General features: G+C 37.2%; 2 protein-coding genes across 3 annotated transcripts in view; one reads left to right on the top strand and one right to left on the bottom strand.

Annotated features, from left to right (window-relative positions):
- Positions 1-13,626, top strand: part of LOC126468129 (mediator of RNA polymerase II transcription subunit 29) — a 65,766-nt gene extending 52,140 nt beyond the window's left edge. Inside the window, exon 6 of the transcript XR_007585994.1 lies at positions 13,443-13,626. The gene's annotated coding sequence lies outside the window, so the exon portion shown is untranslated. The remainder of the gene's footprint in view (positions 1-13,442) is intronic.
- The window catches only part of LOC126468076 (spastin), a 504,043-nt gene continuing 498,183 nt past the window's right edge, over positions 9,774-15,633 (bottom strand). For both annotated transcript variants that reach the window (XM_050096521.1, XM_050096522.1), the window contains one exon: positions 9,774-13,600. In XM_050096521.1, the coding sequence (XP_049952478.1) occupies positions 13,437-13,600 (164 nt within the window). In that variant the 3' untranslated portion in view covers positions 9,774-13,436. The remainder of the gene's footprint in view (positions 13,601-15,633) is intronic.

The raw sequence follows: 15,633 nt of genomic DNA, 5'->3' as shown, positions 1-15,633 counted from the left end.
GCTTAGAGGAAGCCTTCTTGGTTACCCAGGCCTGCCAACCCAAAGTTTGGTACAGATTTATTGATGACATCTTCATGATCTGGACTCACAGTGAAGAAGAACTCCAGAATTTCCTCTCCAACCTCAACTCCTTTGGTTCCATCAGATTCACCTGGTCCTACTCCAAATCCCATGCCACTTTCCTTGATGTTGACCTCCACCTGTCCAATGGCCAACTTCACACGTCCGTCCACATCAAACCCACCAACAAGCAACAGTACCTCCATTACGACAGCTGCCACCCATTCCACATCAAACGGTCCCTTCCCTACAGCCTAGGTCTTCGTGGCAAACGAATCTGCTCCAGTCCGGAATCCCTGAAGCATTACACCAACAACCTGACAACAGCTTTCGCATCCCGCAACTACCCTCCCGACCTGGTACAGAAGCAAATAACCAGAGCAACTTCCTCATCCTCTCAAACCCAGAACCTCCCACAGAAGAACCACAAAAGTGCCCCACTTGTGACAGGATACTTTCCAGGACTGGATCAGATTCTGAATGTGGCTCTCCAGCAGGGATACGACTTCCTAAAATCCTGCCCAGAAATGAGATCCATCCTTCATGAAATCCTCCCCACTCCACCAAGAGTGTCTTTCCGCCGTCCACCTAACCTTCGTAACCTCTTAGTTCATCCCTATGAAATCCCCAAACCACCTTCCCTACCCTCTGGCTCCTACCCTTGTAACCGCCCCCGGTGTAAAACCTGTCCCATGCACCCTCCCACCACCACCTACTCCAGTCCTGTAACCCGGAAGGTGTACACGATCAAAGGCAGAGCCACGTGTGAAAGCACCCACGTGATCTACCAACTGACCTGCCTACACTGTGACGCATTCTATGTGGGAATGACCAGCAACAAACTGTCCATTCGCATGAATGGACACAGGCAGACAGTGTTTGTTGGTAATGAGGATCACCCTGTGGCTAAACATGCCTTGGTGCATGGCCAGCACATCTTGGCACAGTGTTACACCGTCCGGGTTATCTGGATACTTCCCACTAACACCAACCTATCCGAACTCCGGAGATGGGAACTTGCTCTTCAATATATCCTCTCTTCCCGTTATCCACCAGGCCTCAATCTCCGCTAATTTCAAGTTGCCGCCACTCATACCTCACCTGTCATTCAACAACATCTTTGCCTCTGCACTTCTGCCTCGACTGACATCTCTGCCCAAACTCTTTGTCTTTAAATATGTCTGCTTGTGTCTGTATATGTGTGGATGGATATGTGTGTGTGTGTGCGAGTGTATACCCGTCCTTTTTTCCCCCTAAGGTAAGTCTTTCCGCTCCCGGGATTGGAATGACTCCTTACCCTCTCCCTTAAAACCCACATCCCTTCGTCTTCCCCTCTCCTTCCCTCTTTCCTGATGAGGCAACAGTTTGTTGCGAAAGCTTGAATTTTGTGTGTATGTTTGTGTTCGTTTGTGTGTCTGTCGACCTGCCAGCACTTTCATTTGGTAAGTCACATCATCTTTGTTTTTAGATATATATTTCCTACGTGGAATGTTTCCCTCTATTATAACCATATCATTAATTTATTTTTATATATATATATATATATATATATATATATATATATATATATATATAGAGAGAGAGAGAGAGAGAGAGAGAGAGAGAGAGAGAGAGAGAGAGAGCACAAAAAACTGGTGTATAATGATGCAACAAGTAAAGTGAAAGCCAGCAGTACATCTACAAAAATAGCTGTCAGTCAGCCAGGTGCAACTGGCTTTGTTTGGGTTATGCAGTTACTTTCAGTTGACCAGAAAGTTAAATAAAAATATATAATGTAACAACAATACTTTATGTGGAAGCATCAAAACAACTAATGAAATAAATTGGTTTCACTACCAGTTAGCAGATACTAATTATATTTAGTGACCACCTCAGCATCTGCATATTGGAACAGCCATCCTCAAGAATGTTGAATACTGGTCTGTAAAGTGCCAAGAATCACAAGATGATGCTACATTACACGTCTGTAAACTGCCAACAATCACAAGCTGACACTACATTACACATCTTATTTTGATTTGAACTTGGAGTTGTGAAGGGGCGTATTTATCTGTCTACAAGCCCTCGATCACGAAAGCTGAGATTCAGAATTGTCCCAGATGTGTTCATTTTAATCAAACTCAATATTTAAGATTTTCAGTGAGTAAACGCATTCTGTATACAGGGTACCCCAGAAGGAATGATCAATATACAGGGATATGACAGGAACAATCATTTTAATCAGGGACTCTGAAATGCATACCTCAGAGAGTTTATGTGCACTGTTCCTGTCATATCACTGAATATTGACCCTTTCTTCTGGGTGTGCCATCTAGTTTTGAAGTGTTATTTATCTGTGAAAAATTACTGCTGATAGCGAATTGAAATTACGTATGAGTGTTTCACTGCTTTAAAGTAGGCGTTATAGATACACAGTCACATTATTCATCTAACAAATGACCAGGTATTATTGTTTATCTGAATTTAATTATACACAACACTGGACTCGCATTTGGGAGGACGACGGTTCAATCCCGCGTCCGGCCATCCTGATTTAGGTTTTCCGTGATTTCCCTAAATCACTCCAGGCAAATGCCGGGATGGTTCCTCTGAAAGGGCACGGCCGACTTCCTTCCCCATCCTTCCCTAATCCGATAAGACCGATGACCACGCTGTCTGGTCTCCTTCCCCAAAACCACCAACCAACAATTATACATAATATAAATTCTTTTTGCACTTTTGTTCTGAACAAAGTCACAAGTTGCTCAAGGTGAAATTCAACTGTTATGAAAGTAATGTCAATCTATGGGTCTAACCCCTCTTACTTACAGAATCTTAACAACTCTATTTTGTATCACTTGTGCAAAATACATTTAATTCATTTCTACTCAGTGCAGGATATAATCATCAGTAATCACAGAGCAAGGCTGAAACAAAATACTGATGTGTTCAAAATATCACTAAATTGAATGGGAATACTAAGATCCAGTAACATTTGCTTTGTAACTAACTACCTATTTTGGTGATGAAAAGATTACCACATTGACTATGATAAGGCTGCCACCGGTCACAGCAGAGCTTATGACTGATATTGTGTACCAACTGGTATGCTATGGCCTTTTCTGACCTAGCCGGTCCTGGCAGTGAAATGCCCATCACCATGTGTGCGGCAGTCAGCAATTTAACAGTGCTAGCTTACTGAGTGCATTCACTCAGTGCTACTTGGAATTATTCGTTGCACACAAATATGCTGAAAGTTATAAATCAAAAGCACAATACTTTGTTTGTTCTACAGTATCTATTTACTCTGTTAACCAGTTTCAGCTTTAAAGTCTGTATGTATGGTTGTCAAATTTTAAACACTGATTTATTTATTTATCTATTTATTCATTCATTCGTCAAAGCATCAAACTTCAGTATTCAAGATATATACATAACAACAATTATAAAGCAATTGCTAATTTTACGTTAATATACATTGAAAGAATGTTAAACAAAAGAAAACACATTGAGTTGCAGACAGGCAAAATGAAAAAAAGTGTTACACAATGAGCTTTTGGCCAAAGCCTTCTTCAGGAAAGAACACACATACGAAGCAGGAACATTTCATGCACACACAACTGCTATCTCTGGCCACTGCTGCCAGAATGCAGAATACTGTTCCTATCTCAACCTGGACTTTTCATTGTTTAAACAAAAATGAAGACACAGATGACAATCTAAGCAGCTTTAACCCAGTATTTGGCAATCACAATGCAGTAATCAGGTCATCAATGGAGCATCTTGCAGGACATATTCTACAGTGATATAATTGCTCTGTAGTGTGCTGAACTGATAATGTGAGATAACCCCATTTCTACAGATTGTCTTTTGTCCTTGTGACCCAAGCTCTGAGCCTGTTTAGTTTTCTTCAAATGGGCCTTTCTTGAGTAAAACCAACACCTGTATTTTCCAATTGTGTCATCCAATGGTATTCAGACCTCACCTTCCACATACATAATCAGGAACACATCAGTTATCTGTTGTGTTTATTGGATGTAGAGGACTTATACCTATCTCTGCATGCAGCTATCTCATGCCTGAAGTCTGGAGGGGCAATTCCAGCTAAATGGTAGACTTTACCACACAGTGTAAGTTTCAGACATCCAGTAATTAGTGTGGGCAGAATTACACCAAAAAGGATTAACATTCACCTAAAGTGAAACACAAAGATTAAGCTGTAATTTTAACTTTTTTTGCTGCTGCATCCCAGACTTAAATACTGATGATGGCCTTTTGACCCGAAAACTGGTTAATACACAGTATTGTGCTTTTCATTTACAATTATGAGCTTTCAACCATGAAGCGACAGAAGGATCAGTTAATGTGGTATAAGTATGCTGAACAGATATACACCATGGAATCTCATCTAGAAACTATTTTTAAAAAGCTAAAAACTGCATAACACATTGTGAGAATTCAGTTAATTTATAAATTACCTCATTGCTGGTCTTCAACTCTAAGGAATTTAAATACCTACTTGCAGGACATGAGATGGTAATATGTACGGACAGTTGCCGACCTATTTTCTAAACGATACATAGGATTGTTCATCAAGGGTGCTTCCATTGTATCTTGGTAGATGTAGCCAAAATTCTTGATTGCCGCTTGCTAACTCGGTTGAAGTTCTCAATATAAACACTGCGAATATGTATTACTCATTGTGGTTCAAATTCTGTTTTTACTTTTGATAAAATGAACCCTGGTTATACAATGTCATCTCATAATTCCATGGCTGCTTAGTTCATTAGAAACAAAATTCCAATGATGTTGCTATAAGAAGAGTTATTTACGAACAGAAATCACAGTACACGAAAAAGTCAGCTTGAAAGTATATACGAGGGCCGTTCAGAAAGTAACCTCCGGTTGATTTAAAAAAATACACCAAGTCAAATAAAAATATTTTAATATATACATCTTGCAACTACATCTTTGCACTATTTTTCTACATAGTCTCCATAGCGATTGAGGCACTTATCGTATCTCTTCACAAGCTTTGAAATTCCTTCTGCATAAAAATCACCCGCTTGTGCCTGGAGCCAGCCTGTGACCGCATCTTTGAGCTCTTCGTCGTCATCAAACCGCTGTGACCCGAGCCATTTCTTCAGATGCATGAAGAGGTGATAATCACTTGGAGCCAGGTCTGGGCTGTAAGGTGGATGGTTGATAACGTCCCACTTGAAGGACTCAAGAAGGGCCGTTGTTCTGCGAGCAGAGTGAGGACGGGCGTTATCGTGCAAAAAAACGATACCGGAAGTCAGCATACCACGGCGTTTGTTCTGTATAGCCCGTCGTAACTTTTTTATTGTTTCACAGTACACGTCTTGATTAATGGTCATACCACATTCCATGAATTCAACCAACGACACCCCTTTGGCATCCCAAAACACCGTTGCCATCAGTTATCTGGCAGAAAAATCTTGCGAGGCTTTTCTTGGTTTGGTAGGCGAATTTGAATGTGCCCACATCTTTGATTGTTCTTTTGTCTCAGGGTTCACGTACTTAATCCAGGTTTCGTCACCGGTCACGATTCTGTTTAACAATGGTTCTCCTTCGTCCTCATAACGTGACAGAAAGTCTAATGCAGAGGCCATTCTTTGCGTTTTGTGGTGGTCGGTTAGAATTTTGGGCACCCATCGTGCACAGAACTTACGGTAACCCAATCTTGCTGTCACTATCTCGTACAAGAGTGTCTTAGAAATCTGTGGAAAACCAGTAGACAACTCCGACATTGAGAAACGTCGATTTTCACGAACTGTTGCATCAACTGTCTGAACGAGTTCGTCAGTCACCAATGATGGTCTACCACTCCTCTCTTCATCATGAACGTTTTCTCGTCCACTTTTCAATAAACGTACCCATTCATGGGCAACTCCTTCACTCATAACTCTTGGTCCGTACACGGCACAAAGCTCACGAATAGCTGCTGCAGAATATCCTTTGGCTGTAAAAAACCTTATGACAGCACGCACTTCACATTTGGCGGGGTTTTCTATTGCAGCACACATTTCAAACTGCCACAAAAACTAAACTAGCGCAGGTACGACGTTCACTCGACCACGGCTTGATGCCAACTGACCTGTTGAGTGCGTGAACGCACAGATGGCGTCGCTACTCCCCCCACAACCCGCACTGTGACCAATCGGAGGTTACTTTCTGAACCGCCCTCGTATTACTCAAATTTGTTGCATTTCACTTTTTGTGCCTTTGGTTGCACAGCTTCCTTATGTTTCAGCATCATACATTTGTTTGTCTTGGGCACTGAATAGTAATGCCAGCACTATAACTTACTTCTTTAAAATCAATACTTCTGGAGAGCCTGAACTATTTAAGTCCTGCCTGGTTCATTATGACTTACAGTAATAGTACTGTTCTTTTGATGCCTAAATCTTCCTCATTGATGCTAAATCTTGCTATCAGTTTTTGGTTTGATGTACCAGTATTGTTTAAACTTCTGCCAGTTGATCACACACTGGGGTTGCCGCAAGTGAGGGTCTAGTTAACTTATAAATTACCTTGAAGCTGGTCTTCAGCTGCAAGAAGTCTGAACCCCTGACTCATTGATAATTCTGTAGAAGAGTTCAACTTCTACCAAAACCAGAATATATTAATTCTAACAATGGAAAATTCAGGATGGAATGTAACAATGTTATGAGAAGGACAGTTGCTACTCACCATATAGTGGAGATGCTGAGTCACAAGACAGGCACGACAGACTGCAGTCGTGTGTGCGAGTCACATTTGCGTGAGTGTGAGTGTGTGTGTATTGTTGACGAAGGCCTTAATTAACAGAAACTATAATTCTGAGAGTCTTCCTGTTGTTCATATTAAATCTGATTTATAGGAAGGCTTTTATTGTGTATTTAATTATAAAAGTTGATCAGATGTTAAGTATCATTATTGTTATAGTCTTATGGTCATTGGTATTCCTTGACCCCGTGGCTTTTTCAGAAGAGTCTTTGCCACCTCTGATTTCTTTGCAGATCAGGACACCAAGCACAGCTTTAATTTTCTTGGGACAGCATGGAGCCCACCCTGAATACCTCAGACAAATAAAAAAACATACAAAACAAGACTTGCTCCTTAATAAGTCCTCTTATAATAAAGAAACTTTTTTATGTTCTGGATGATTTCCTAGGTAACAAATGAACAGGGCTTCTGTTAATAGAGCTTGCTCATTTATATTCAAAATTTGTACAAGATTTCATGCTCAATCAATTACATGATTTGTTTCTAAAAATTTTGGCTACAAAGCAGCTGGAAAATCTCATTCCCTCACAACATTAATAGTCTGAAACTGTTTCAATTTTAAACCATTGTTTTAAAAAGAAACTGAAGTCAATTTTGCTTCGCAATTCACACCCCCAGCAACAGAGTCCAATAACTAAATATGCATTTAAGATTAAGCCAGTCGTGTCCATATATATACAGGGTGAGCCCAAACTTTTGGTGTTACATACCACTCCAAAGGAATGATGTGAATCCTTATGTATTCTTACCAGTCAATGATACTTGCAGGTAAACAACTTTAAATGACTAATAACAGAGGAAAGCATAAATATTGTGCATATTCATTATTTCATTTGCATGTTGAAAACCGTGCTGAGGGACAGTGCATGTCTTCACAATGTTCTTAGCAGCTTCCTTGCACAGACACAAATATAGGTGCTCTTAGCACCAACGGCCTATTTTGGATAAGCCTGAAGTCCTTTGACAGTACGTATTTGTTGGCTACAGTTACGATGTTTACTCAAAGAAATGAAATGTTAATGAAGTATCATTCAGATTTATTCATTCTTTTGAAATATGTCTGCATAGAGATTTTAAAAAGAAATTCGATATCCATTTCAATTGTATGTGTTTATGGAAAATAAAGTCCAGGATGCAATGAGCGGCTTCATTTGTCTGAGACTGCAGTCGTGTGTGCAATTTGCATTTGCGCTAGAGAGAGAGAGAGAGAGAGAGAGAGAGAGAGAGAGAGAGAGATATTGTGAGTGTATATTTTTGATGAAGGCCCTACTGGCCAAAAACTTTATTTGTGACAATCTTTTTGCTGTGCCTATTTCAACTCGGCATCTCTGCTTCTTTCATAAATACGTTCCTATATTATTGAAGACAAGTAAAGCAGCACTATTACATTTCCATACAACAATAACTAAGCAAGGAGGTTAAGTCTGTCATAAACGAACATGACAAACTCAACTGACAAAATTTCTGAAGTAGTTCTGAGAATTTTGGTATAAGGGGCCCTTGGTCTCCAGGGGCTCATTACAAACGACATCACGATTGGATGTTTTACCTGAATTATGTTTATTAATGTGAAAATACCTTCACAACAGTGAAAAAGACTTTATTAATATGCAATCCCCAATACAACACGAAACACAGAGTAATGTAAGAACCCTCATATGCAAAAGTAACACTGTGTAGTTGGCTTCACAGCGTCATAAGGGCCAGGAAATCTAACAATATGCAATTACTCTGTAAGGAGTGCCAGATACCAGGTGCCTTTCATACCAGAATATGTAGAAATATCTCAAAGGAAATCCGAGTCATTCACAGGATCTATAATGCCATTAAAATCTTCCCTCCTGGAAGTATTTCATTAATTTACAACATCTTTATGACTCATTTGCCAGGTACGTCAGGGTCCTCCTTTCCAAAAACCCTCTACCTCAGTGACGGAGTATGGATTCACCCTGTAAATAGAACCTCACTGTGAAATTGCATTTAATTTATAAACTAATCAGCATGTTCCAGAACAAAACAAGATATTAATGAAACTGATGAATGTTATCTAGTAGCACTGCTGTGCTGTTGTTTACTTGTACTACCCACTGAGCCTTTCCTAAATACTTGCTAAAAATCCTTACCTAGCATGTGATCATCCAGACTTTCAGTCAAAATTTCAGGTTCACAAGTTTGTCCATTTGCAGCGGGTTTTTCCAGTATTTCGAATGCCTCACGGGTTGTATTAAGTACATATCAAATGCAGATTTCATTGCACTATATTTGGGCTCAACCAAACTATGACTGGTGTAAGCTGCAGGCTGCCTCAGTGATTATCTTCTGGTGCTGTTAAACAATAGTACAGTCAACAGATTCACATACTGCAGAAAGGCTATGCCAAAATGTAAAAATTTTAAGGAAAATCTCTTAAAATAAAACCCTTCACTAAAACACCTCTTTGTCATACCATATTTTCCTTAAACTTTCTATATTTAGGCATAACTTTTTGGTAGATTTGAATTTCTGTTCAGGCTTTATAACGACAACAGAGAGCCGCTGAATTTTTCTTTTATCTGAAAGCAAATCTTTGTCTTTCGTAGATCCTATAAGTCTTTGCTCCTGAAGTATTTCATTAATTTATGAAATCTTTACGACTTCCTGTCATTTTCAGCTAAACCAGGGTCCTACTCTCCCAAAACCTCTACATTTCACTGGATTACCTTAAACTTCTGTAGCTATGTATTACCTTATATGTGATGATGGACTTACCCAGCATTGAAGAGGACCAAATTGAAAAGTACCAGAGTGATTTTAAAATTGAGTAATACGACATATTATTTTCTAACTTGATTAAAATAAATTTATAATTTTTTGTTCGGTTTTCAACAATAAAGTCATGTATACTTGTATGATATAAATACTTATGACAATATTAACATCAATTGGGCAAAAAGAACAAACACACATTTTTCTTTGTAAACAGCAAATTATTTTTTTTCCATTTTTATGCATCTGGAGAACATGTGAAAATAATGTTAAATGATTACAATACATATTTACATGCTGAATTCCAGCACAGCACATCCACCATTGACGTCAAAATACAGTTATAAACTATATGCATGTGTATGACATCCATTAAAGCCTTGAGAATAGATTCTTGACTGAGCATACGGAATCCACTGTTAACATCAGTGACAAAATCATTTAAAAATGCCCACCTACTACTGACTAAAATATTATGCCATAAAAAAGCTTACTAATTTAACTTTCGTTTCTCCACCGTAAGGTATATTTCTATCCAGGTGTATGTTATCTTTCAATTCTGATCAAATGAGGGAAGTCTGTACATTACATAACAATTTGGAAGAAAGATTGAGCACATTAGACTGAGGTTAGTACTTAGCTTCACAGTATCCATACAACAATGCAATGACTTTTCTCATTTCTTAGTGAGGGAGCATTATGTGAGGGTTGGTATTAACAAACACATTAAAATTTAAGACATTTTACATCACAGAAGAAAAATAACTACAGGATGGAACGGCTAAAGTTACAGATGAAAAGAACATGATAAAGACATATAAATAGTAACAAATTTCACAGTTGCAAGCACGTAACTTGCTAATGACTTGACTTTTCATGTCACTTATCTTCCTTTCACCTGTGGGGTAAAAACAATGCCCAACTCTTATCTAAGAACATGTTCTAAACGGGAAAAGCTTTGGCTCACTTAGCAACTCTGTGCACTGCATATCATGTGCACTGCATATCATAATGGCTGATTTTACTTTTTTCCCTTATTGCACAACCATCCCAATCTTATGTTTCTCAAATTTTAAGTTTCCTTTCATTCATTCTGTTGCATAAAAAAAATTAAGCTCTACAATTCTTTTTAGACCTATTATTGGATATTTCTGATTTGTCTGAGATCATTACCAGACAGTACAGAAGATTTTTAAACAAATATGCAATTGCCTTACAAATTCTTTGGCAGCAGAAGAATTATCATTTATGTGAGAAACATCACAAAGACAGACATTGTGCATAGTGAAACTGCAAAAGAAAGGTCTTCCTTGAAACAAAAAAACTAGAATTTCAGGCCCAGGCAATTTTGTTATATACGGCTGCATAGCGCATCTAGTAGTTGCGCACCACAGCATCACAGAGTTGTAAGAATACATGGAAATTATTTAGCAATACATGCAAAGTGAAAGTATCTTTTAAGTACCCGTAAAAATTTATGTCTTTTACTGAAAATATCTAACGAACATATTCAACCAAGTACCGGTTCATTCCATTAGTTCTTGTTTGATTATCATCTTACATATGCTTCAATTTATTTTATCTTTCTTCATCAACCTAAGAATTTTACGAAGGGAGTACACCATAAGCATCGTAAGAGGCTTGCACTGTAACTTTAAGAGTTGGAACTTCAAAAAATTTTAAGAAGTGGCTGTATGACAAATGATTCCACACAGCATCTCCTTGCACATTTTTAGGTAAATGTCACATCCATAAGTATATTCCATGTATCGAAGTAATTAATGTTTTATCAATTTTCTTGCAATAGAAAAACTATGCAATTTTAATTGAAGTATTTGACATTATTTCACTTCAGTTATTTAAGCACCACTATTCTACATTTAATATATTGAGCAAGTGAATTGTGTTCAATTACACCACAGTAAAAGAATGAAACAGTATGAGATGTGAACTTGACTGCAAAAGAACAGTGACACATACAGTTCTCAACATTTGTCATAATATGTTTAGTTGCAGACTCACTCTTAACAAACGAACAAGTACTACAAAATTTTAATGAAGTTGAACTTTTCATTTTGACAACCACTGAATTTTTTTGTTACCATGGTGTGTGCAGGAGGTTGAGTTAGTCAGTCCTTCACTTAACATATCATGAAATGTGGTGAACTACTACTTCCATCAGTACAGAAACACAAAGGATTAGGTTCTCATATGTACAGAAGTTACAATTTAACAAATCAGTGACAGAAAGAATCAATCATCTTCAACTGACAGAATAATTACATCTATAAACATTATTTAGTGATTATTTTTATGTCTGTTAACATCTCCACAATATACATTTCTGTAAGGGGATGGGGGGTTGGAGGGGGGGGGGGGCATAAAGGGCTGGTTAGTTTAATCAGTGTCAGAACAATGAATAATTTCCTTAACTGAACTCTTTCCAATAAGTATAACCACTAAAACTACACAGTTCCTCAGTCCGTTAGTTCCATTTGTTTTACTGTATAAAAAAGCAACGGAAACAGTAGAAACAAAATTGTAAAGTACCAATATGTTACACAAAAACTTAGTAATCTTCATTTTTCTTCACCTATTTCATACATCCACCCACCCACAAATGGCATTTTCTTGTTATTTAAATTTACACTTCACTTAAGAAAGGGAAAGAAAGACTGGCAAAGTGATTTACACCAAAATATTATTATTATATGGAAATATGTTATTGAACACTTGGTGCTTTGTATGGACAGCGCAACAGTAGTTTCTCACAGTGGAAATGGGGGACATTTGTACTCAGTATTATGTAACGCTGTTACAGTTACCAAAACAACAATTTGGACAGCAAGTGATAAATTTAGTAGTAATCACTGCAAAACACAACATAAAAATATAAAACTACATAAAAAGATTATATTTGCCTAGTAAGTTATTAATGACTAAAACTCTGATTTTCTATTACCTAGCTAACTAAAATTGTACACTAAGTAAACTGCAACTAACACAAATTACATTAATTTGTGCATAAATTTAGAATTCAAAAATCACAGTCTATATTTGTAACAACATTAAAAGTTAACATTTTGTCATTGTATAATCAAGGCCTCACATTTCAGCTGCTATTGCTATAACTTATTAGACTTCTGTAAAACAAAGAAGTTATTTAAGACATTATGCTGTTAATTTCTAAGACCCTCTCTTATCCTTCAGTTATGTCCAAAGCATTTTTCAGTCACATGACAAAATTTTCATGTGACTTGGGAAGGATTGCGTTTTAAACTGCAGCACTGGCAACATTATAGAAATAAAAATTATCAGACTTACATTCAAGATCACAGTACTCAGAACTGAGATGTAAATGAAATCTTAAGTTTTACATGTTTTAAGTGTGTACTGATACTGTACAGAAAAACTGAGTATATTATAGAATCAACTATCAGATCATCATGTAACTATTTCACCACTCAGAAATATGCTATTCCCCTTGGGCAACAATAAAACACAAACAATGAAATATACAAATGAATAGGTATGTACAACGGATTTATAAATGAATGTCTTCACTGTAAACTTAAATCTACACTTTTTTTAAAAAAAGGCAATCACAAAACAGGCAAGTTCTCAGTATTTCAAATAGTTTTTAACACAAAGCAGTGTATTCTTAACAATTCTCATTTTTCATACCATTCACGTTTAAGTTAATAGCAGCAACAACAATATACGAATGAACATATGGAACTCTTTGACGTGAATGTGTACTTGCTTTCAGTGATGCACCTGTACATCTTGCAGTATAATCAAGATTTCTTAAAATCCCAAGTGACATTTAAAGCAAGCTATGTTACATTTATTGCATATATCTGTTACAGACTAACATCACCGTACTCAGCATTCCATCGTTCATAAGCTGACAAACTCAAAGGAGAAACACTGCGTCGAATCCTCTTCAGAGAGTCAACAAAGTCTTGAAAATTTATGTTCCGTACACTGTTAGGGTCCATACACCGGACTTGCTCAGGGTTAAGTTCTGAAATAAAGGTATTGCACAATTTAGTTATTTTCCTAAGTTACCACAATTCATTCCTTATCAGTAGTTGTAAGAATTCTTCCAACATTTGGGCAGCATTGCAGTTACTACATTTTGGCACTTTGGATAACTCTCATGCTGTTACCTATTTTAATCTTTTATAGTCCCACAACAAAACTGCACAATCTGTAAGATACATATCCAGTGAAACTTCCTGGCAGATTAAAACTATATGCTAGACAGAGACTCGAACTCAGGACTTACCTTTTGCTGGCAGCAGGCCAGTACTGGCAAGTAAAGCTGCGAGGATGGGTCATGAGTCGTACTTGGGTAGCTCAATTGCTAGAGCACTTGCCTGCAAAAGGCAAAGGTCCTGAGTTTGAGTCACAGTCTGTCACAGCTTTAATCTCCCAGGAAGTTTCATATCAGTACACACTCCACTGCAGTGTGAAAATCTCATTTTGGATGCATAAATAAATAAACATCATATGGTTGGAAAAAAAAAATTATTCAAAATTTTGTAAATCCTAACTGCTATTCTTTATTTTCATTTAAACTGATAAATGATGAAACATATTATTGATCTTACAATAATTAGACAAGAAATAAATATGCACACATTGCACATTTCAGTACTGATTACAGAGGAACCAGCCAGAAAATATTATAAGACTGAGGATATCTAAAATGAATGTAACCTAATAAAATACAGATCTTGTCAACTTTCATGTGGATATGAGTACCAAAAAATATATACCAAAGAAAGAAGAAGACATTCTTTATTCACAAATGGAGGGAAGAAGATTATTTGCAGATTACATAAAAAATAATTGTGGCTCTAGGTTAGGAAGAGAACAATAGCACAGCAAGGTGGTGTTCTTGTTTTGTAAGCAGACAGGATTTGTGTTGGTATTTGAATGAAATTTCAAGGTAAAAAGACTGTAACGGGAATTAACAACCCAGACATTAACCCTCGAAATACCAACACATTTTCAATAATGCACAGTTTACGCTCACCACAAATTCATTAATTGTTGTCAACTTATATAAACAACATACTTTTTAAGACGGTTGTGATGTGTAAATATGGTCCAGAACATGAAAATATCTTTTAGCACACACTTGGCAATATCATCACACTTTCAATAACATGTAGTACAATGACCACCACCAAAAAATTTTTAAAAATGCAAATTTCGTTAATTCTTGCTTACATTTACTCAGAACATACTTTTTAAAGATATCAACAATACAGCAAAAGACAGACTGCTACTTACCATAAAGGAGAAATGTCAAGCTGCAGGCAAGCACAATTAAAAAAGACATTGTGTCTTAAGTGTGCCTGACTGCAACTTCACATGTCTTCTTTGCGGTAAGTAGCAATCTGTCTTTTCCTGCATTGTTGATATTCCTACCTGGAGTTTTCACTGTCTGATTTTTAACAGATATGTTAATGTATAAATAATGTCCTGAACCTGAAAATATTGAATGCGACATGCACTGGGAAAAGTGACGTCTATTAATAAGACAAATTTTTGGGTTACGTTTAGCTAAAAAAATTTAAACTTATGGAACCTGGTAGAGTAATTCACTGAAAACAACAAATATTTTTTCTCAAAATTTTAAAATATAAAGTACCTGACTAGGTTATAATATTTTCAAAAGTTGGGCACAAAGTAACGCTACCTCACGGTGTTGCGAGAGTTAAGTATTTAGAGAGAGGCACTCCTCTCCCTTTTTCATAACAATTACGTAGAAGAATGAATCACAACGCACACAAAGCCTTTTATGAAACCTTGCCAAACACAAGTTTATAACCAGAAGAATGTTTCTTGGTAACTTACAGACACAATTTGCAATTCTCCAGAAACTTCTTATACATCATGCTGTAGTGAATGAGTCCTTAGGTATTAAGAGCAAGTAGCTGAAGTTGTAAAACTGCAGAATATGTGCACCTGTAAGAGTGACAATGTCAGCAGGGACACTAGGAAGCAGGAGAGACTGTGTTTTTGTTGTCAGGGTAGCATGGCTAC

Source organism: Schistocerca serialis, chromosome 1 (genome assembly GCF_023864345.2).
Source record: "Schistocerca serialis cubense isolate TAMUIC-IGC-003099 chromosome 1, iqSchSeri2.2, whole genome shotgun sequence".
In the NCBI taxonomy this organism is placed as follows: Eukaryota; Metazoa; Arthropoda; class Insecta; order Orthoptera; family Acrididae; genus Schistocerca; species Schistocerca serialis.
Note: the sequence above shows the minus strand (reverse complement) of the source record. Positions and strands in the feature narration are given on the sequence as shown.